The sequence below is a fragment of the Anoplophora glabripennis genome, unplaced genomic scaffold (assembly GCF_000390285.2).
Source record: "Anoplophora glabripennis isolate ALB-LARVAE unplaced genomic scaffold, Agla_2.0 scaffold236, whole genome shotgun sequence".
Taxonomy (NCBI): domain Eukaryota; kingdom Metazoa; phylum Arthropoda; class Insecta; order Coleoptera; family Cerambycidae; genus Anoplophora; species Anoplophora glabripennis.
In genome coordinates, this window is record NW_019416367.1 from 33598 (window position 1) to 55399 (window position 21802).

Genomic DNA, 21802 nt, shown 5'->3' on the forward strand with positions numbered 1-21802 from the left:
AATCATTAGTGCAATATAATCGTATTGTACTTACTAGTGCTTTCAACTGTACTTGTCCTCTTCCATGTATCATACATTGTGGCATATAAAATTAAAAGTAAATATGCTACGAAAGAAAATCTAAAAAATCAGATTCTGTTTTAGTATACACTATAACACGTTTAATAAATAAATACATTTCTGAAAAGGGTGATATAAAATGCGAAAATAAGCAACTCCTTTTAGGCAAACTTTCATATGAGAGAGAAAAATAGAAACAAAATTTCAAAGCCTTGTTGTGGTTTTTGGTGATCTAAAGACTAAGTCTGCCTTTAAAATTTTGTATTGTTAAAAAAGTCAATTTACATAACATATACAGTGATTTGTTTGGCTCCAATGTTCCAAATTGATTTTCTCGGTTTGCTTATTGAAAATAAAATAATTTATATTCCATCCATCGCCAATTTCAGGTAATTATTTCTTAAATATTGAATGTAGTTTTTTTTAGCAAACTTGATTTGAAAATAGCGTAATAATAAACTTATTATCTAAATAATTTAGGGAGTAAAAACTTACAGTATCAATTTGTCATATAAGGATATGTTAATAATATCTTTTGTAATACAAAAGACGTTTTCCACCGATGCAGTTAAATTATTTCCGATAAATTTCTCATTTATATGTAATTCAGAAAACTTCTTAGTCGAATTCAAATTAACTTCTCTTTTCGGAAGACATATAGCCCTGTGAATAATAGTCCGGTCATAGCTGTTTCTATCTTTGATGGAATCCTAGAAATTTTATATATTAGTAATTCTTTAATGATAACTCACTTTAGATCTATAAGAATTTACATTAATCGACTTCCACAGACTATTATTTTCATATCCATTGTTCGTTAATCTTGCATCTACTTTACAGTAAGAATCATTTCTCTCGAAACACTCTAGGTAATCTTCCATTTCGTATATAGGTGGCAAAATATTGTACTTATCTGAAATATTATGGAAATAGTAATAAGTTATTAGTAAACAAAAATTTATTCGAGTTTTAAAAGAAGTCCACCTAAATCCTTCAATTGAGGAAATTTTAGTTTCAACTCGAGGATGAGTTTCTTGTTGGTCTTTGTTTAAAGTGCTCCAAATAAAAAATAAAATTAAGTGCCTACGAAATGTTTTATTTGTAGGTAATTTAAATGTTTCATGATATAAGCAACTGTGCCATGGATATATCTAGAGTATCAAATTTTATCCGTCATTATAAAAGCGGCCAAATATTAAGAACTGTGTACCTAAATGAAAAAATATTGTGTTGCGGTTTTAACCTTCAGTTCTTCTTGAAACTATTTTTATTTTTTGTTTTTAAATAATTATTTACCATTCTCTAAACGTTGTTCTTTTTTAGTATAATTATATATGTGATATACCGTTTGTATACCGGTATAACTTCTTTTCTGTAGTAAACTTTGTAGCTGCGAATTAAAAAGTTATAAACACTTGAAAATTCCAGAATAAAATTAAGATTTCGTTACAACTGAATTTCTTACCTGAAGATACAAATGAGAAGTATAAAAGAATGATAAACGTAAATAACATGGTATCCATTATGAATATTCTAAATGAAGTCCTGAAACAATAAAAAAGGCAATTTTAATTCAAAATTAAATATTTGCAGAAATAAAAGTTTTAGTCAATTACACAGGTACATAAAAAGTGGTCTTATATGCACTGAAAATACTAGGAAACTATTCCTAAAATCTAAAAATCACACATAATGGGTTACATTCCTAAAGTATCGATCTTTGTAACTATGTATCATTTATCAATTACCAACTTAAGGCTGGCGTTTTATAGATTATAGACAGTCACACTTTTATTAAGACAATGATAGAACAAGAAAATCCATCTAAACTATGAAAATATTGAAAATATTCCTTTAATTTTTCGCCTCATTTTTCGCAGTATGACGGAGAACAAGTAAACATTAGAAAATGTACTTTTCCTGTTTTTGTCCAACAAATTTGTAAAGACACTCAATAATTGTGATTAATGTGTGTGTTAATAGTTTCCTAAAAGCATTCTGCGGGGTGTGATTGTGTTTATAGTACCATACGCAATTTTCTATATGTTCGACAGGCGCGCAAAATTCAGGAAACGTAAAATAAACACACAAGATAAAAATACACGTTTTTTCCCCTTATTTTGAAGAAAATTTGCATAACCGAAACAGTGAAGAGATATTGTTTCTAACTTGCTTAGATTTTCTGATATGCTGGATAAAAACATTGAGCAATTTCAGCCACCTCTTATATTTTGAGTGTTAAAATATTGATTGACGCGGCAGAAATCGTTTGAGATTTTATTAAATTTCAACCATGAAATCGAAATCCATAGTCCATTAAAATTATTAAAATTAAACTCGTACGCATGAAAATAAATGAGCGACCTATAAGCCACATTATTCCTTTAAAACCAAAGAAATTATAGCATCATTATATACAAGTGTTGGATAAAATTAATAATTGTAATTAATAATTGTGATAGCCCATTTTCAAGTTGGAAGTCTAAACTTTTCAATGGTACGGTTAATTTACTTTTCATATAAAAGATCGAATAAAAAATTACGCTTATATACAGGGTGTTTCAGTTCGAGTGAATCAAACTTTAACCACAAATATAACTCAATAAATAATTCAGAATTGCCTTATAAAGCGAGGGTCTTAAGTCTCACCGTTTTCACTGTATAGGGCCGTATTAGTCGGTTTTTTAAATCATATTATTTATGAAATATTTGCTATGCTTATAACGAATTGATTCAAATTTGGTGTAGTATTAACATTGACATATGTGCATAATTTACTGCAAAATTTAGAAATTTTTGTAGGTCAGAGGCATAGGAATGGGTAGTAAAGCGGAATTTTTTTACCCCAACTTCTACGCCAATAACCTAATTACCATTTGGGATTCATTTTTAGATTTCTTGGACAATTCTACATAAAAACGGTCTCAATGACAAATATACTTGAACATAAGGATAGTTCGAAAAAAATTTTTCAACGTCGGGAATTATTTGTTACTTTTTCACAAATAAAATTTTCAGGTACTGGATTTTATCTAATTACGAAATACGACCCTTGTAGTTATTTTAAAAATTTTGGGAATCTTGAGTTTGCGGCAATATACAGGGTGTTCCAGAATAACGTGTACACGGAAGACCACAAATTCGTCGACTCAAAATAGTCAGATTTAGGTTAATTCACCTATATCCGGAATCGGTTCGTTTGGCGGCTAGATGGCCTCAAAGTTAGTGAAAATATTTTGAATTTTGTAAATAACTCGAATATGTATTAATCGACTTTGATTATTTTTGGGGTGTGGACTTTTGCTTTCAAACTACAAATTTTGATGTTATAGGGTAAAGATGCCTATTGTGAGACACATTTTTTAAAAAAATCATGGTTTTTTCAATTTTAACATTTTTCTTGGAAAATTAACGTTTTTCTGTAGGGAATTTAATCTAGATCCTTCAAAAAAACGCGAGAACGCCTCAAATTTGTATTTTAGGTTTTAAGTTAGATTTTATCAGAAAAGTAATATTTGCCTAATCGAAAAAGGGGTTCCCAATTTGAGACAGTATGGGTTTTCAATAAGAGACTATCTCAAATTAGGGAATAAAGCTGAAAATGACCTATTGTTTGCTCAAACATATTTTTATTGAATAAACAGAACATAAAACATGTTTAGATATGGCTTTTTCAAAAACAAAAACATTTTTTTCTTTAAACAAAGTAACATTTTCTCTTAAAACAACGAATAGGTAATTCTGTGAACAAAATAAAAAACAAGTTTAGGTTTTCAACCTTAACAACAAACGGCACAATAAACTTTTTTGATTTTATTTCTCCACATTCTAGATGTGCCCATGTTCTAACAGGCCTGGCATTTCTCCCACTTTTCACCTCGCGCATTTTCGGAATACAAACCGGCGCAATATGGACACTCTGCATCGTCTTCCTCGTCTTCTGAAGAAATATCCGTGGTGTGCGAAACAGTGTCATCATCTTCACTGGACGTTGATGATTCAGTAAAAACTATCTTTTTCACAGGCCTTTTCTCAGTTCCTTTTCCTTTTGCAGCACTTTTCCTTGGCTTTCTTTGTTTTTTTTTGCCTCCTTTTCTTTTTTTCTCTTCAAAGCTTCTTCTATTTGTAGTTTGTACAGAGATGATGTTGTCAAGCTAGCTGATCCTGCACGACTAGACTTATCTTTGCATCTCTCGCTCATGTTTCGCTCATCTATACTAGTTACCCAGTGGTGAAAATGCTTTACCTTCATATGCGACGCCTTGTCCTGTAATATGAGGTATCTCATATTAGGAGCTCTCAGGTGTCTCATACTAGGGTTAAGGGTTAAGAAATTTTATTCAGTTTTAGGTTAGCTGGTAAAAGCATGAAAAAAATTGGCTCAACGGCATGATAAATAGATACTACGTCATGTTAGCTTTATGTTAATGATAAACAACACTGTCTTGTTAATAATTTTCTGTTTTCTATATACCTTTACGAACAGTGGCGCGCTTTTCAAAAAATTGCCTAATTTGCGAGAAAGCTTGGTGTCTCATATTCGGAACTATCTCATAATATGCATCTTTACCCTACAGAGTGTTGCTTAAAAGAAGTACATTATATTTATTAAATTTTTTGTAGTTGACATGTCTATAACAATTTCAACGTTAACAGTTGAATGTTTACATTTTTTATACCAAAATTGTAAAATAATAAATAAATTTAAAAGATAAAGGCAATCTGTAGTATATCGCATGAAAGAGGAAGACGGGAGCAATTTTTTTTATCCACAACCTGCTTCGATGACATTTTTTTCTGTCTGCGTGGAGGGCGCAGCAAATTACATCCGAGACCTCAAAAATTTGTTTAAACCAGGTGAAAGATATCAATTTTGCCATGAAATTTTATTAAAATAAATTTCTCTATCTCTTAAAATAAAAAAGTTAGACGCCCCTAAACTTTCTGTACTTTTCCGGTTTTTTTATGATTACTCATGAAGTTGGCCATGGATCTCAAATTTGTTTTTGCGAGCATCTAGGCCTCAAAAAATGCAACAAAAAAACATATCAAGAATTTTGACATGCATCGTATATTAAGGGTGCCGTTTTATAGACAAGAAATCGCACTTTTGGTAAGACAGCGATAGCACCTGATAGATAGTAGAAAATCGATCCAGGAAGTGGCAGTCTCTACTAGCGTAATGCCAAACTAGAACAACTTCGTAATACCACATAGCAATCGACGTAAAGATTTCTTTAATCGGTAACTATATATTCTCAGGACATTGGTAAGCCTATTATCGTCCAGAGCCGCATTAGGGAAAATATGTGCAATGAACAATAATTGTCAGATAATTTTAATATTTGCACAGAAAAATAATATAATGACCTACAGTGTTTTAATAAAATATTGGATGTGGAAACAGAGGAATACTATACCTACTTGATACTATCAAAAATTTAAACATTTATTATAGTGTTTACGAAGATAGTTGAAAACGTATAAAAACTAAAAGTCGGCATCTCTTTATTGTGCCCGGAAAGAGATGCCGACTTTTCAAGTTTTCATGCCAACATATGATAGATATTCATTTCCTTTACAAAAGAGGTACTCTTTAGTTCTTTGGATAAAATGCTCTATTTCCGAGAAAAGAATTTAAGCAATTTTAAGCAATTCATTACGTTACCTTAATAAAATTCAAAAAATTTGTTTTGAATGGCTAAAATGGGCACATGTACCATTATGAATTTTCATATGTCATCATATCAATATACATTGTAATAAACAACGTGAAAAGTGCTTAGAAAACTTTGTTACGGGCCGTCCCGAGCAAGGGGAGGGGGAGAATCGGTTCAAATTTTTGCATGTTGCATTTGTTGCTACAAAATTTGATTGATTTGAGTTTTCTATGAAAAAATGGTGATGTTATTTTGATCTGAATTTGAAAATTTCGGCAAACAAAAAAATAGGGGCAAATTTTAACCGACGGCCTCCCCCCCCAATTGAGATGATTAAAATTTTTGAAAAATTTTATGATGATCTATTTCGACTTTTAAGAGCGTTCATGGTATCAACATTCATAATTTTCCTTCAACCCGTTTCGAAAATATTAAAAAAAATAATTTTTTTTTAGGCCCTACTTAGGGGGTGTAGCTCCCTTAGGAAACATTTCTCGACCCATGTTTATTTGAAAAAATATTCTTATTTTTCGCAATAGAATCAAGTGGTAAATTATTGGACACTAATTATGAGACACCCTGTATATAAGAAAACTCTACATTTGATTTAAAATTTTATCAAAAATGTTAATTATAATGTTAAGCAAATTAGTATACACCGCACGCTTGTTAATCTGCCGCCAAAAAAGTACGAAATACTGATGCTATACAATCGTTATTAATTAGGCATATAATTAAGCAGTTATAGTAAAACCAAAAATAACTGTAAAAAAAATCTAACTGGTATAATCAAATTTACAAAATATTGTTAATTAGTAAGTCATCATTTCATTTGTTCACAGCGTATTTGCCTCCAGTTCCTCCTTGACCTACATTAATAATAAGTAGGTACCTATTCTGTCATAAAAACATGCCCTTTGTTTAAACACATCTAAAAACACTTTAGGCATGCCGGCGAGTTGTACTGTACACCTGTACTTTCCGTATTCCACCGTACCACATATTGTTAGTAATATGTGACCGTACCTATTTCATCGTGACGATGCGAGAACGAATCATTTGCTTTAAAATGTGTTGTAAATTGTAAAGTATCTACATAAATCAATCACTTTTTAAACAGAGGCTAATTAATAAACATTTCATTTAAAAACTATTAAAACACGATCAGAAAAATTAAATTATAAAAAATATTTTTAGGGGAACTCATTTGGCTTGCTTCTCAAGAAAAATGTAATAATAACTTGAAGTCATTCTTCAACAAGCAACAGTAATTATTACATACAAAATTCTGTATTCAGAATTATGGTTTCTAAAATTATACTGGATCTAATAACTAGTAAAACATACAAAAATCAGTTTGTGAAAAATATCTTAAAAAAATCTTAGGGAGACACTGACTCCCCTGCTTCTAAAAAAAACTGCCACTTTTTAGGAAATTTTAATTATCTTATCACGCTCCATTTTAGTTTAGACAGTCTTGACTGATACCGAATGGCATTTGCCTAATCCTTTCTTTTCTAGTAATTATATTATCGATTATATTATCTGGACTATTATCAAAATATGTGTATTAAGTACTGTTCAGAATGTAGTAGTGCACCGTGATATTCCTAATTCAATTATCGTTGTTTAATTATGACAGTTGTTGNATCATTGTCTACGCGTAGACAATTGCATTGTCTACGTCGACATTGTCTACCCGCCCATCCCTGATTACTTCCCGTTTAAAAGTTATAATAAGCAATATTGTCTTAAAGAGTCTCAAAAGATTTACCACTTAAAAATCACATTAGCGGTGGAACGATCAAGTAGTCATTGGAAAATAATTGAATGTTCGTTGTTTAAAGTGCATAAATGTTATTAAGAATAAATAAAAGGATTAAACTCGATAATTCTTTAATACAGTTAAAACAAAAGGCAAACGCTTTCATACTACATACATATTACAATCTATTCTCATCTCATTTCAAGACAAATCTTCGCCTGACTTCTTTGTGGGTTGCGTTTATTAACATTTCGCCGTTTAACTCATTACATGTTTTTGGGAAAGTTGAAGATTGAAGCTTATTCTTTAACTAAAGCTTACAATTAGATGATGTTAGAAAAACGAGAAACGATTTTATTTTGTTTGTTGGTGGAAACGTTTTGAAAAGATATAATGTTTATAATGCTGCTATATTTACTGTAAAAAGATGTTCTTGTTGCATGGCGCTGAAACGCATTGTTTCAAAAAAAAGTTAATTTCAATTTTCTGATGTCATCCGTTTCCTAAATTTGTGCTCCTATGAATTTTTTTCGCGACTTAAAATTATTTAACTGTATCAGAATATTGATGCCTATAAGTCCACACGGTGTATCCACTGTATAGCTTCGACGAATATATGGCAAATGAAGACATGCCTCCGTATGTATCGATATGCACCATCGATATGATACGACATTTGGTTACGTTTGACAAATATTGTAGGTAATTTAATACTGTAAAATTTTTAATTGTAATTGTAATTTGTAATACTGTAAAAGTTATTTACGTTACAAGGCCGGGAAATTGCATATTAAGGGCGCCGTTTTATAGACAAGAAATCGCACTTTTGGTAAGACAGCGATAGCACCTGATAGATAGTAGAAAATCCATCCAGGAAGTGGCGGTCTCTACTAGCGTAATGCCAAACTAGAACAACTTCATAATACCACATAGCAATCGACGTAAAGATTTCTTTAATCGGTAACTATATATTCTCAGGACATTGGTAAGCCTATTATCGTCCAGAGCCGCATTAGGGAAAATATGTGCAATGAACAAGAATTGTCAGATAATTTTAATATTTGCACAGAAAAATAATATAATGACCTACAGTGTTTTAATAAAATATTGGATGTGGAAACAGAGGAATACTATACTTGATACTATCAAAAATTTAAACATTTATTATAGTGTTTACGAAGATAGTTGAAACCGTATAAAAACTAAAAGTCGGCATCTCTTTATTGTGCCCGGAAAGAGATGCCGACTTTTAGTTTTTATACGGTTTCAACTATCTTCGTAAACACTAGATATACCAAACAACTTTTTTGACAAAAACTTCAAATTCCCCAGATTCTTTATTACTGGGCATGTCGAATGCAAAATGATGCTCATTTTATACCCTTAATGTTCTATATATTTTAATTTCATTTAACAGACATATTTGTGAAATATTTGTGATTATTATCATTATGTTGGAAGTATGGAAACATTGTGGTAAAGACAGTTTTAATGATTTTAAATAACAATGCAACTGTATTCCAGACAATTAAAATGTACAGAAAAATTTCATTATTTTTCTTAAAAATATATAGATAAAATATGTTATGAATTATAATTAATGTAGTATTAAACACCCTGAACCTATTGAGAAACATAAAATAGGAGAAAAATAGAAATAAAAAAACAAAATAGTTTATCAGATCCTCTGGTAAATATTTTCATAATTTATTAATTGTAGTTCATTACTCATTCCATATTTATTTCAAAATTGTACCAATACAAAGAGCACGTGTTCGTGTTTACCGGCCGGCAGACCAGTTTTTTTTTGTTGCAAATTAGTCCAAGCATTCTGTCACGGATTAATGTTAAATTAGCAGAAATTATTACCTGGACAAAAAAAATATGACCGTATAGAAAATTAAATTTTAAATCGAGTTTCTTGTTCTTTAAACTCGATCCAAAATGGCGAACATGGTTAAAAAAATCGCAAAGTTGCAAAAAACGGTTTTTCTAAAATAAGTAAAAAAATATAGCACCGATCGAAAAATTTTAAATGAGAAAGTTGTAGGTTTTAAACAGATCTATCGACTGATTTTGACGAATGTTGACGATTTTATTAATTTTAAGGATCAAAATATGAAAAATTTTCACTTTTTTGGGTGTTTTTTTCAAATAACTATTTCAATTTTTATTTTATGAAAATTATTTTTAAAGGAGGAAACTGCTGACATTTTTTCACGAATTTAAAAAAAAAATGTTTTTCTACGACCTTCTGGAGCCGAGATAATTTTTTTATTTAAAAAAAAATTTGAAGACGCAATTAACATTTTTTACAGCGATGCGCTTGATGGAGGTTAATATTCAATATTTATATTTTCAAAATAAAAAAAATAGGATATGTTTACTTGATTTTTAGTACCTATTAGTAATTAAGAATTGAGTAATAAAGTGAAGCGTGCAAGCGCTGAGTGCGTCAGCTGGACCGGCCGGAGAAGTAGGGGGAAGCGGCGCGCGCTCGCTCTGAAAACTGATGACGTGCAGTCTAAAGTCTCGCGCTTTCAAAATTTTTGATATCTCGGCTTCTGGATCACGTACAAAAATTCTTTTGTACTTAATCTGGGGTAGCTAAACACGAATATTACAGTCATTTTCGCATTAGAAGCAAACTAGTCCCGTAAATGTTTACTTTTTATTTTACTTACATTTTTTTTTACTTTTATTATTCTTCTTTACTCTTATTATTATTTTAAAATTTTTCAAAAATGTATTTTTTGGCTTGCCGCGGGCTATGCTTGCAGTAAATAGCAAGTAAGGGAACCTAAATGTAAACGAGTTATAGAAGAAGAGAAAAGAGAAGATTTTTAACGGTTTTTTCGATATATCTCGAAAAGTAACAAAGCAATCGGTACTTACAAAAAATCAGTCGATAGGTCTTTTTAAAACCTACAACTTTCTCTTTTAAAATTTTTCGATCGGTGCTATATTTTTTTAGTTATTTTAGAAAAACCATTTTTGCAACTTTGCGATTTTTTTAACCATGTTCGCCATTTTGGATCGAGTTTAAAGAACAAGAAACTCGATTTAAAATTTAATTTTCTATACGGTCATTTTTTTTTGTCCAGGTAATAATTTCTGTAAGCATTTCTCTATAATGCTTGGACTAAATACTTGTAGCCTAAGAGCTGGCGTGATTTTTTCCCATCATTTGTACCAAAAGATAAGCACATTAATGTTGAAATAGGTTTAAAGTGAACAAATATCGCTACGTTTGGCCGGAGGCGGCTACTCAAACTTGTTTTTTTTTTCAAAAACTCCTTGATTTGTACCACCTGCAGACTATGAAATTTGGCTTTAGGAATACAATTTGACCACAAAAGTGAAATTACAGACAAAAAAGTCGGAGCGTTTCTTAATTACAGCCAATAAAAGGGCTCCGTCTCCGTCGTGAACATCGTAGCGGTCTGTGAGAGCAAGCGAGATGGGTTCAGGCTAGCAAACGCACAAGGGACGGAGAATGATATATTATTCCTACATTGCACGCATGTTTAGTGGCTCTGTACATAGATTTGTAAGAAAATAAATATAAGCAAACATATATTTTATTGAAACTTAACATTCAGTAATAAGAAAACTAACCATTATACACTTTGAAATAAAAAATATGAAAATTTTACTTATACTATTACGAGAGCCATACTTCCAGCGTAAGCATGTGTATTTTTTTCTAAACATTGTTTATTTTAGCAAACCTGCATGTCGGCCTAATAAAGTTTTTTATTTTCGTGGTATTCAAAAAAAACGTGGCGGAAGATTAACGAGCATGCGTTGTATTGCTTAACATTTTAATTTACATTTTTGATAAAATATTAAATCAAATGTAGAGCTTCCTTATATACAGAGTATCTCATAATTAGTGTCCAATAATTTATCACTTGATTACCTATATAGCCAAAAATAAGAGTATGTTTTCAAATAAACATGGGTCGAGAGATGCTTCCTAAGGGATCTACGCTCCCTAAATGGGGGCCTCAAAAAATTAATTTTTTTAAATATTTTCGAAACGGGTTCAAGGAAAATTATAAATTTTGACATAATTGACGCTCATTAAAAGATCATCATAAAATTTTAATCGTCGGCTAAAATTTGCCTCTATTTTTTTACTTGTCGAAATTTTCAAGTTCAAGTTTTCATGCCAACATATGATAGATATTCATATCCTTTATAAAAGAGGTACTCTTTAGTTCTTTGGATAAAATGCTCCATTTCCGAGAAAAACGAATTTAAGCAATTCATTACGTTACCTTAATAAAATTCAAAAAATTCGTCTTGAATGGCTAAAATGGGCACATGTACCATTATGAATTTTCATATGTCATCATATGAATATACATTGTAATAAACAACGTGAAAAGTGCTTAGAAAACTTTGTTATGGGCCGTCCCGAGCAAGGGGAGGGGGAGTATCGAATTTTTGGATGTTGCATTTGTTGGTATAAAATTTGATTGTTCTGAGTTTTCTATGAAAAATGGTGATGATGTTTTGATCAGAATTTGAAAATTTCGGCAAACAAAAGCAATAGGGGCAAACTTTAGCCGACGACCCCCCCCCCCAATTGAGGTGATTAAAATTTTTGAAAAATTTTATGATAATCTATTTCGACTTTTAAGAGCGTTCATGGTATCAACATTCATAATTTTCCTTCAACCCGTTTCGAAAATATTTAAAAAAAAATTTTTTTTGAGGCCCTATTTAGGGGGTGTAGCTCCCTTGGGAAACATCTCTCGACCCATGTTTATTTGAAAAAATATTCTTATTTTTCGCAATATAATCAAGTGGTAAATTATTGGACACTAATTTTGAGACACCCTGTATATAAGAAAACTCTACATTTGATTTAATATTTTATCAAAAATGTTAATTATAATGTTAAGCAAATTAGTATACAACGCACGCTTGTTAATCTGCCGCCAAAAAAGTACGAAATACTGATGCTATACAATCGTTATTAATTAGGCATATAATTAAGCAGTTATAGTAAAACCAAAAATAACTGTAAAAAAAATCTAACTGGTATAATCAAATTTACAAAATATTGTTAATTAGTAAGTCATCATTTCATTTGTTCACAGCGTATTTGCCTCCAGTTCCTCCTTGACCTACATTAATAATAAGTAGGTAACTATTCTGTCATAAAAACATGCCCTTTGTTTAAACACATCTAAAAACACTTTATCAGAGGCATGCCGGCGAGTTGTACAGTACACCTGCACTTTCCGTATTCCACCGTACCACATATGTATTGTTAGTAATATGTGACCGTACCTATTTCATCGTGACGATGCGAGAACGAATCATTTGCTTTAAAATGTGTTGTAAATTGTAAAGTATCTACATAAATCAATCACTTTTTAAACAGAGGCTAATTAATAAACATTTCATTTAAAAACTAATAAAACACAATCAGAAAAATTAAATTGTAAAAAATATTTTTAGGGGAACTCATTTGGCTTGCTTCTCAAGAAAAATGTAATAATAACTTGAAGTCACTCTTCAACAAGCAACAGTAATTATTACATACAAAATTCTGTATTCAGAATTATGGTTTCTAAAATTATACTGGATCTAATAACTAGTAAAACATACAAAAATCAATTTGTGAAAAATATTTTAAAGAAATCTTAGGGAGACACTGACTCCCCCGCTTCTAAAAAAAACTGCCACTGTGTAGTAAATTTTAATTATCTTATCACGCTCCATTTTAGTTTAGACAGTCTGACTGATACCGAATGGCATTTGCCTAATTCTTTCTTCTCTAGTAATTATATTATCGATTATATTATCTGGACTATTATCAAAATATGTGTATTAAGTACTATAATTTATTTGTGTTTATAGCTCTTTTACTATTAGACTAATTATTAATTGTCAGAATTAAAATTTTTTAACTTACTTGTATTTAACAGTATTTGTAAGAACTCGGAATAACAGTTTTATTATTATGATTATTTTACATGCAAAGCTTAATATTCCCATTCAAACAAGCACTGCCATCACATTCTTTTATATTATCTAAAATCAGCGCAAATACAACTCAAACATATCGAAGTTAGTCCGGCTCTGGTTCGGCAAAAAATACCTTAGAACGACAACTGTGACTATCGCCCTCTTTTCGATAGTATCCAAACTATAGAAATGTTGAAATACGAAGGATTTCTTCAATTGCTCGGCATGAAAAGATGACGGATAATATAAAATATCAGAACACGTACCTTTCCTGTTTTGTCCAATTGATTTATAAAACTACTCAATAATTCTTATTAATTCATGTATAAATAGTATCCTAAAAGCATTCTGCTGGGTGTGGGTATGTTTATAATACCGTACGCTTTTATCTGTATGTTCAACAGTCGTGTAAAGTTCAGGAAACGTAAGATAAAAAAATATGTTTTTTTTTTCTTACTTAAAATGTGTTGTCAGTTATCTCACACCCTGAAGAACACTTGTATGAGTAGTACAGTGAAGAGATATCGTTTCTAACTTGCTTAGATTTTTTAAACAATTGGACAAAAAATTCATTGAAAATTGCACATAAAAACGCCCCCCCTTAATTGCATGTCAAAAAATGCGCAATAACTACCTCTTAAAACCCACCAAATTTCATTTGCACATCTCGACCGGTTTCAGAGCAATAAATTAAATCGTCAGTTTTTAAGAAAAACTTTGACAACCCGTATCTTGGAAAACAAATCATTTGTGGACAAACGTTTATAAGCAAACTGCCATTATTTTCTCATGTAGAATCACCCCATGAAATTTGTTGCATTTATTTACTAACACCCTGTATAATACATAAACTGAAGCTTAAGTTGGTCATGATACGTAAGACATAAAGACGTACCTATTTATTTTTACGTTAATTGTTAAAATCGATTTAAGTATATACAGTTGAGCCGAGACAAAGACAGGACTGGTTCTAGAAAAATCCACACTTCGCTTCAGGTGTTTATTGAAACAGAGACAAGTTAGGGGTGAGTTCCTTGAAAGAGAGATTATAATACAATAAAAATACATAAAAGCTTTACTTGGCACCATGTAGCCCTATCGTGTGCTTATAGCATTCCAAACATTAGTACCAGCGGATTACATTTTATTTACGTGGCCACCACGTTCTCCTGAATTAAAAACTATCACCAATTTTTATTGGGAAATAACATTGGTTTTTGTTGGTCAAAACATGACTAAACGTGCCCAATCGTGCTTATGAGTCGTGGACAAAATGTTGAACGTTTACTGATTACATTTAACAATAATACAATTTAATCCAATTTTTTTTTGAAGTTATGAATCATTACGTCGTCATATACTGGCTCTGGTTTTTCCAAATAGATAGCGCCATCTATCAATAATTGTAGACACTTTTTTACATCATAATATTTCAATCAACGACCGCCTATAAATTTAAAGTATACTGTAATATTTATTAAGTATCATATATTAGTACTATTTTTACTCGAAACATGGCGCCGCAAAGAGTTACCACAAAAATCGCGTTTTTTACAATTCGCAGAGAACTAAAGAAAATAGATAAAAATATGTTTTTGGTCTCAAATTACTCGTAAAAAATTAAGATGAATGTGGAATCATCCCCAAAAATAGGGAATATCAGAAATAATTGTAAAAATTCAAAAAAAATATATGAAGATAATTCAGGGCTAGGAAAACATAACTATTCATAGTAAGTTTCAAGAAAAAACTACCCCTTAATGAGGGTTCAAGCCACTCCATTCTCAAAAAAATACAACAAAATTCATTATTTTAATTTCTCTATGGAATAAATCACATTCATACATTTTCACGACTAAATGGGCATGTTGTGCTCATTTAAGTTTTTTCTGACAAGTAATTTGCGACCAAAAACATATTTTTGTATTTTTTTAAATTCTCTGCGGATTGTGAAAAAAAAACGGGCGAAAATCACAGGTTTTTTGCGGTCATTCTTTAATTCTCGTCTTGATTAGCATGCAATCATATGTTTTGTGATGTAATCCCTAGATTCCTAGAGCAGTTATTATTTTATTATTATTTAGCATGGATATGGCACTCGCAGATGCTGCAGATTGGTTTGCTGCAAATCAATTAAATGTTAAATAAAAATAAAACGAAACAAATGATTTTTAGTACGAGGTCTCCCAGTGATGGCGTTGCGTCGGAGGTGGCGGTGAAGTTCTTGGGTGTGTGGCTCGACAAGAGTTTGACGTGGGAAGTACACTGTACTAATGTCTCGAGAACATTATCTAGAGTAATATACCTTATTAGAAATTTGCGGGATGAAGTATCTTTTGACTTGATAAAGAATGTTTACTACTCTTTATTTCATGCTGCCTTCTCATATAATATTGTAATTTGGGGACATTCTGCACATCTGAGGAGCGTCTTCGCGGTACAGAGGAGGGTGTTGCGAGTCATGGCTAGATTGGGATATCGAGATGATGTCAAACATACATTTAGAGAATTAATGATCCTTACGGTACCTTCAGTATATATACTGTCAGCGCTTATGCATGTTAAACAGAACTTGCACGACTATACGGAAGTCCGTGAAATTCACACACACTCTACTAGATATAGCGAGTACGAAAATTTGAGGGGTGATTTTTTGAGGGTTGCTAGGAGCCATCAATTTCTGGGGACCTAAATTTTATAATAGCTTGCCATTAATTGTAAAGGGCCTCCCTGTAAGGGAATTTAAAACCACAATTAAGCGACGGCTGTTAGCGGGGGCTTATTATACTTTCGACGAGTTTTTGTCTGACAGAAATGCTTAGTTTTTAACATGTATGTTGTGTTTTATGTATATAATGGTATTGTGTTTTTTGTGTGGTATACATACATTTTATTGTTGTACTTTGACTTGTGTAAACCTCTTTGGTGTAAACATTAATAAATATCTACTCTACTCTACTCTATTTAAGAACAAAAACTACGTAAAAAAACAAAAGGGCTCCTACATACAAATATAATCATATACTAGTGCACAATAAAAGCTAAAGAATTAAATTTATATTTAGGCCTTAAAATAATACTAAGAAAATACAATAGGGAACAGTGTTAGTACAATAATGTTTCTTTGCACTTGTAACCCGGTCCCCCCTACACAAATTACGAAGAATTAAACAAAAATTATAAATTACATAGAATGCAGGGTTAACTTTACATGTGTACATATAAAAATTAAAGAGGTCAAAAAAGTAAATGTAACAAATAAACACTTGTCTAATCATAGAAAATAAAGGCAGTTACTGCAAAATTCAAATAATTAATTTAGGACAGGACAAATAATGAATATCAGGCTGGAAGTGTGAATTGATTTTGTACAAATATAATTTAAATAAAATAAAAAACTTCCCACTAAGTACTGCTTTCCGGTTTACCACAACGCTTGTCTCGAAAATCATGTGGACAATCAATTACTGAATTTCCAAACTAGAAGTGAAAAACAGGACAGGCAGTATTGCTAAAAACCACCCCTGCATAGGAATGGCAAGAGAAGGAGGCTTTGAACATTCTTATTAAAATATTACAAAATTTCCGACATCTAAACCAATACTTAATTTATTTATTTCTTCTTAGTTCATTAAAGAGCCGAGTTTACACGTCTATACGACATCGGCAACACAGAAATGTTGATCTCTCAACGCATAAATACCACAGCCAAGTCAGCAGTTCTCAACCATTTTTTATTAAGAAAATAATTAAACCGGATTTTTTTGCAGTTGTTTAAAATACACATGTACACATTTAACATTCTTCCTGAATATTGATAATGAAAAAGATACATTTTTAAACATAGAAAAAAGCAGGTGCATATTACAAAGTATTCATTTCGACGTTCGCAAATAAGAACATCATATCTCAATTTTTAGTAAAAATTAGTAAAGATTACTTTTCTATATAAGAAGGCCTTCTTTTTCAGCTAAAACCATGTATTCCAATTTATTTTGAAAAATATATTCAGTTTTTGAAAAAGTATTTTTATCGTATCTATTTTGTATAGAAATTTAACCTAAATATTATCGTAACAACAGTTACAATTTTGCTTATACAGTTTAAAATAAACATATTAATCGTATGTAGAGTTGCTCCTGGATTATAGCAAACATGCTTTTTAAAGAACATCGTATTTTTATATACGATTATATTGAAGGTGTAACAATTATTACACCGTTTTATTGCAAGTGAACATAAGATGTTAATACTTTTTTGAGAAGTATGTGGTATTTTCATCTTAACTTAACATACGATGTTATTACTTTTCTATTACTGCCGGTGGTGAGTGTATACAACTCTATATCTTTAGATATGATATTCTAGGTTTCTTAGATATAGAGATAGTTACATCTCATCTCTACATAAGATGTTAGTTACTTAAAAAATAGCAGATAGCTCCATCGTATCTTACTAAAGTTAATTTAAAAAGAAAAATAATGGTAATTTTCACTATACGTTTATAAGAAATTGTTTCTGTACCTCATATTTAGACTGTAACCAAATTTCATATGGTAACTTTGAAAAGATGTGTTGCAATTAAGAGAAAAACCTCTAGAACTTTAAACCTACTTTGTGAGAAACCATCATTATCGAGTTACGATGTTCTTATTTGCGAACGTCGATTTGTAACAATGCATTAACATTGTTACAAAAGCGATAGTCCAAAATCACTTGTCTTGTCTCTGTGTTTCAGTGAGAGTTTTGTGTTTGAACCGATGTTTTTCACGATAGGCTTTACATTTTACACATTCACATATTTATGGTCGGTCTCTTAAATGCCTCCATTTTTGACTGTATTTTGCGCTTCAATGGACCATACTTCACACCCATGAATGTTTCTGTGCATCAGCAGATACCTCCTTAGAGACTTTTTCTGCGTGGTTTCAGGATCACATTGATGCATTTGAATACACTCGTGAAGGCTCTCTACGCTTCAACCTGTAATATTTTAAACCTCTCCTGCATTTGGATTCATAGTCACAGTCGGTACACTTTTTCTATGTGTCAGTTGATGCCGTTTGATATTCTCCTTGTATTTGGTTTCGTAATCGCAGTCATTACACCTGTACATTTTAACCTGCGAAGGATCTTTATGTTTCAGTTGGTGCCCTTTGATATTCCTCTTGTATTTAGTTTTGTAATCGCAGTCGTTACACCTGTACATTTTGACCTGTGAAGGATCTTTATGTACCAACTGCTGTCTGGTAAAGTTTCTCTTATCCTTTGAATCGTATGTACAACCGTCACATTTATAAATGGGAAGTTGTAAACTGTCCTTATTCGGTAATGCGGTGTATTTGGTTTTACAGTCACATTCTACACAATTGTTCGAATTTTTATGTTTCATATAATGACTATTAAAATTGACCTTACGTTTTGTCTTGAAATCACAAAAGTCACACTCGTACAATCGTCCTTCAGATGCGCTTTTGTGTTTCACCTGACACTTAGCAAACTCACACATGTGCTTTGTCTTGTGATCAAATGATCCGGATGGGTGCATACGTACTTCCAAAGGAGCTTTATGCCTCAGCCGGTGCTTCTGAAAAAATTTTTTATTTTCAGTTTCATACTCACACGATTCACATTTATATGCTTCCGAATCGTTCTCGTGTCTCGCACGGTGTGCTATAAATCGGCTCTCGCTTCCAGTTTTGTAAATACATTTATCACATTTGTAAAATACTTTGTCGTCCTGCTTGACTTTCGTGTTACATTCGTTTGTCGATCTATTCTCATGTTTACATCCATCCCCTTCTGCATCTGTAAGGACGCTCTTCTCGAATGATTCACTATCGGAGCTCTGCAGTAGCGAGTCACTGAAAAAATTACATATACAGGGTATTTTCCAAAGTGAGGTGTTAATTCTAATGGGTCATAGGTTATTCCAAATGCAATTATAAGTTTCTGAACTACACACTTCATTATTTCAGTTTTATTAGCATATAAATTATATTTTTTAGGACAGTCACATTTGTATTGAAGATATGTTAAAAATAATTAATTATGCGGAAACCCTGCAATGCTAGGATGTAAAATTAAATAAGATCTAGAATTATACGGTTGCCATTTAAATTATTGTTAAAATAGTCTTCTCTTACCTCCTTTCTTCATCTTCCGATTTTATGTCAATACTTTCAGTTTTGATTGACATTTCCATGTCGTTAAAATCGAATTCTTTGTCCTGGTTTTCAGCCTTAACGAATAAATCAGATGGTGACGTATCCATCTGACTTTCCGCTGCTGCGCTATTAAAAATACCTCTAATTTTTTCCTGTATTTCCCTGCAATTTTTTAGGAAACTGTTGTGGGTGCACACAGAATCAAAGCATTCCTTACATACAACGGGATCTTTGATGATATTTAAATTCTGCAAAGTAGTTTCATTAAATTGCGAAAAATGTAACTATTTAACATCATTGATACCATTTCAGGAACCAATTCCTCGATAGCTTCAAGTTCCTCTTCACAAATGCACCTAAACTCACTTTCTACTGGATGCATACACAATCGACATATTTTCTGACCATCTGAAATATCCATTGACTCGCTTATCTTTTCCTTCGCATACACATCTCTTATATCGAGCTGCAACATTTTTTCACAATCCACATATGGAATAATTGTGTAATCGTTCTTCAGACAAGTTGACTTAAATTCGAAAGCTGCGTTTAACTTTCTTCTGCAAACGGTACATATAACCTCTTTGCCCTCGCTATCAAATTTCTGAAATATATACAACTTTAACTAAAGAGAATGAAAATCACTTTGGCAAAAAATATAAATTATCAAGTAAAACAATTATAACTATAGTCACATTTAAAAACAATTTTCAAGTCAATTTACAACATTCAAAGAAAAATAAAATATAAAGGAGCNTCAAATTTCTGAAATATATACAACTTTAACTAAAGAGAATGAAAATCACTTTGGCAAAAAATATAAATTATCAAGTAAAACAATTATAACTATAGTTACATTTAAGAACAATTTTCAAGTCAATTTACAACATTCAACGAAAAGTAAAATATAAAGGAGCCATGTCTATGAAATGTGAATTAGTTCACATTTGGAAAAATCGCTATCGAAAAATCATAAGACACAAACGCTTTAAGAGTTTTTTAAAATCTATTACAATAAAGAAAAATTAAGTAGTATTATTATAATATTGTCATGAGAAAATAAAGTTGTTTTTTCTTTATAGGAACACCCTGTATATTATTCCATATTTCAATTATTCTCGAAATTCTAAACAAAATTCATATATCACATCATGTATCTAAACTTTACCGTATTCTAAATATTGAACTTTGAAGTTCATTTTCTTATAAGTTATACAAAAATATTTTAGTCCCTCAAGTTGCCTTTGAAAGTTTCTAGCTTCAGGACAATGAGACAATGCCGCATCGTTCTTTTGCCTAAATTAGACACAGTGTAATAGTGATTATCTCGACAACACATGTCAAAAATATAATTTGTGTGAATAATTTTTACGTTTTATTGATCATAGGATATGGTGACAGAAGAGGAGGTAGTGGATATTTCTCATGAATTGCATCTCGATCAGGAACGTACTTCTAAATCACACTAAATGTATTTTGACATGTGTTGTCAAGACAATCAGTAATCACTATTAGACAAAAGAACGACGAGGCGTTGTTATGGAGCTAGAAACTTTCAAAGGTAACTTGATGCACTATAAACTTAATGGACTAAAATATTTTTTTATAATTTATAAAAAATGATTTTCAAAGTTCTATATCGCGTAAACGGTTAAGTTTAGGTACATGAAGTATACTATATGAATTTTGGTTTAGAATTTCGAGAAGAATTGAAATATGGATACAGGGCTGTTCCAATAAGGAAAAAGCAACTTTGTTTCTTCATAATTTATTCACTGATCCTGTATACTTTTCTTTATTGGAATAGATTTTAAAAAACGTTTATATCTTATGATTTATCGATACCTATCTTACTTTTAGGAGATATTCGATCGTTTCCATCCATATCAACGACCCTGAACTAATACATATAACTTACCAATTTTAGCAAAAGAACATCTAAACTATCTCTAATAACGTCGTTTATTACCTCAAAACCTACAGTTTTGAGACAAAGCTTACAAGAAGTTTCTTGAACATTCTTCATTGCAACAATTTTCTTTGAAATGTAAATATAAAACCGTAACTTGTGTTGGTTGTTTAACCTCAATGAAAACTTCGAATAGTTATTGTTCTTCTTCCTCTTCTGTTATCGGGACAACAAGAATGGTAAAATCTCGTCTATA

The 21802-nt window shown here is 31.2% G+C and overlaps 2 protein-coding genes across 3 annotated transcripts in view; both read right to left on the minus strand.

Moving 5' to 3' along the window:
- LOC108905927 (O-acyltransferase like protein-like) overlaps nucleotides 1–1601 on the minus strand; it is a 30874-nt gene extending 29273 nt beyond the window's left edge. For both annotated transcript variants that reach the window (XM_018709001.1, XM_018709000.1), the window contains exons 1-4: nucleotides 1526–1601; nucleotides 834–973; nucleotides 556–770; nucleotides 35–120 (exon numbers count right to left, since the gene is read on the minus strand). In XM_018709001.1, the coding sequence (XP_018564517.1) occupies nucleotides 35–120; nucleotides 556–770; nucleotides 834–973; nucleotides 1526–1583 (499 nt within the window). In that variant the 5' untranslated portion in view covers nucleotides 1584–1601. The remainder of the gene's footprint in view (nucleotides 1–34; nucleotides 121–555; nucleotides 771–833; nucleotides 974–1525) is intronic.
- Nucleotides 1602–4078: 2477 nt separating this feature from the next.
- LOC108905921 (zinc finger protein 99-like) overlaps nucleotides 4079–21802 on the minus strand; it is a 28184-nt gene continuing 10460 nt past the window's right edge. The window contains exons 6-10 of the mRNA XM_023454283.1: nucleotides 21556–21675; nucleotides 19942–20241; nucleotides 19617–19885; nucleotides 18624–19334; nucleotides 4079–4373 (exon numbers count right to left, since the gene is read on the minus strand). Coding sequence (XP_023310051.1) covers nucleotides 4079–4373; nucleotides 18624–19334; nucleotides 19617–19885; nucleotides 19942–20241; nucleotides 21556–21675 — 1695 coding nt within the window. The remainder of the gene's footprint in view (nucleotides 4374–18623; nucleotides 19335–19616; nucleotides 19886–19941; nucleotides 20242–21555; nucleotides 21676–21802) is intronic.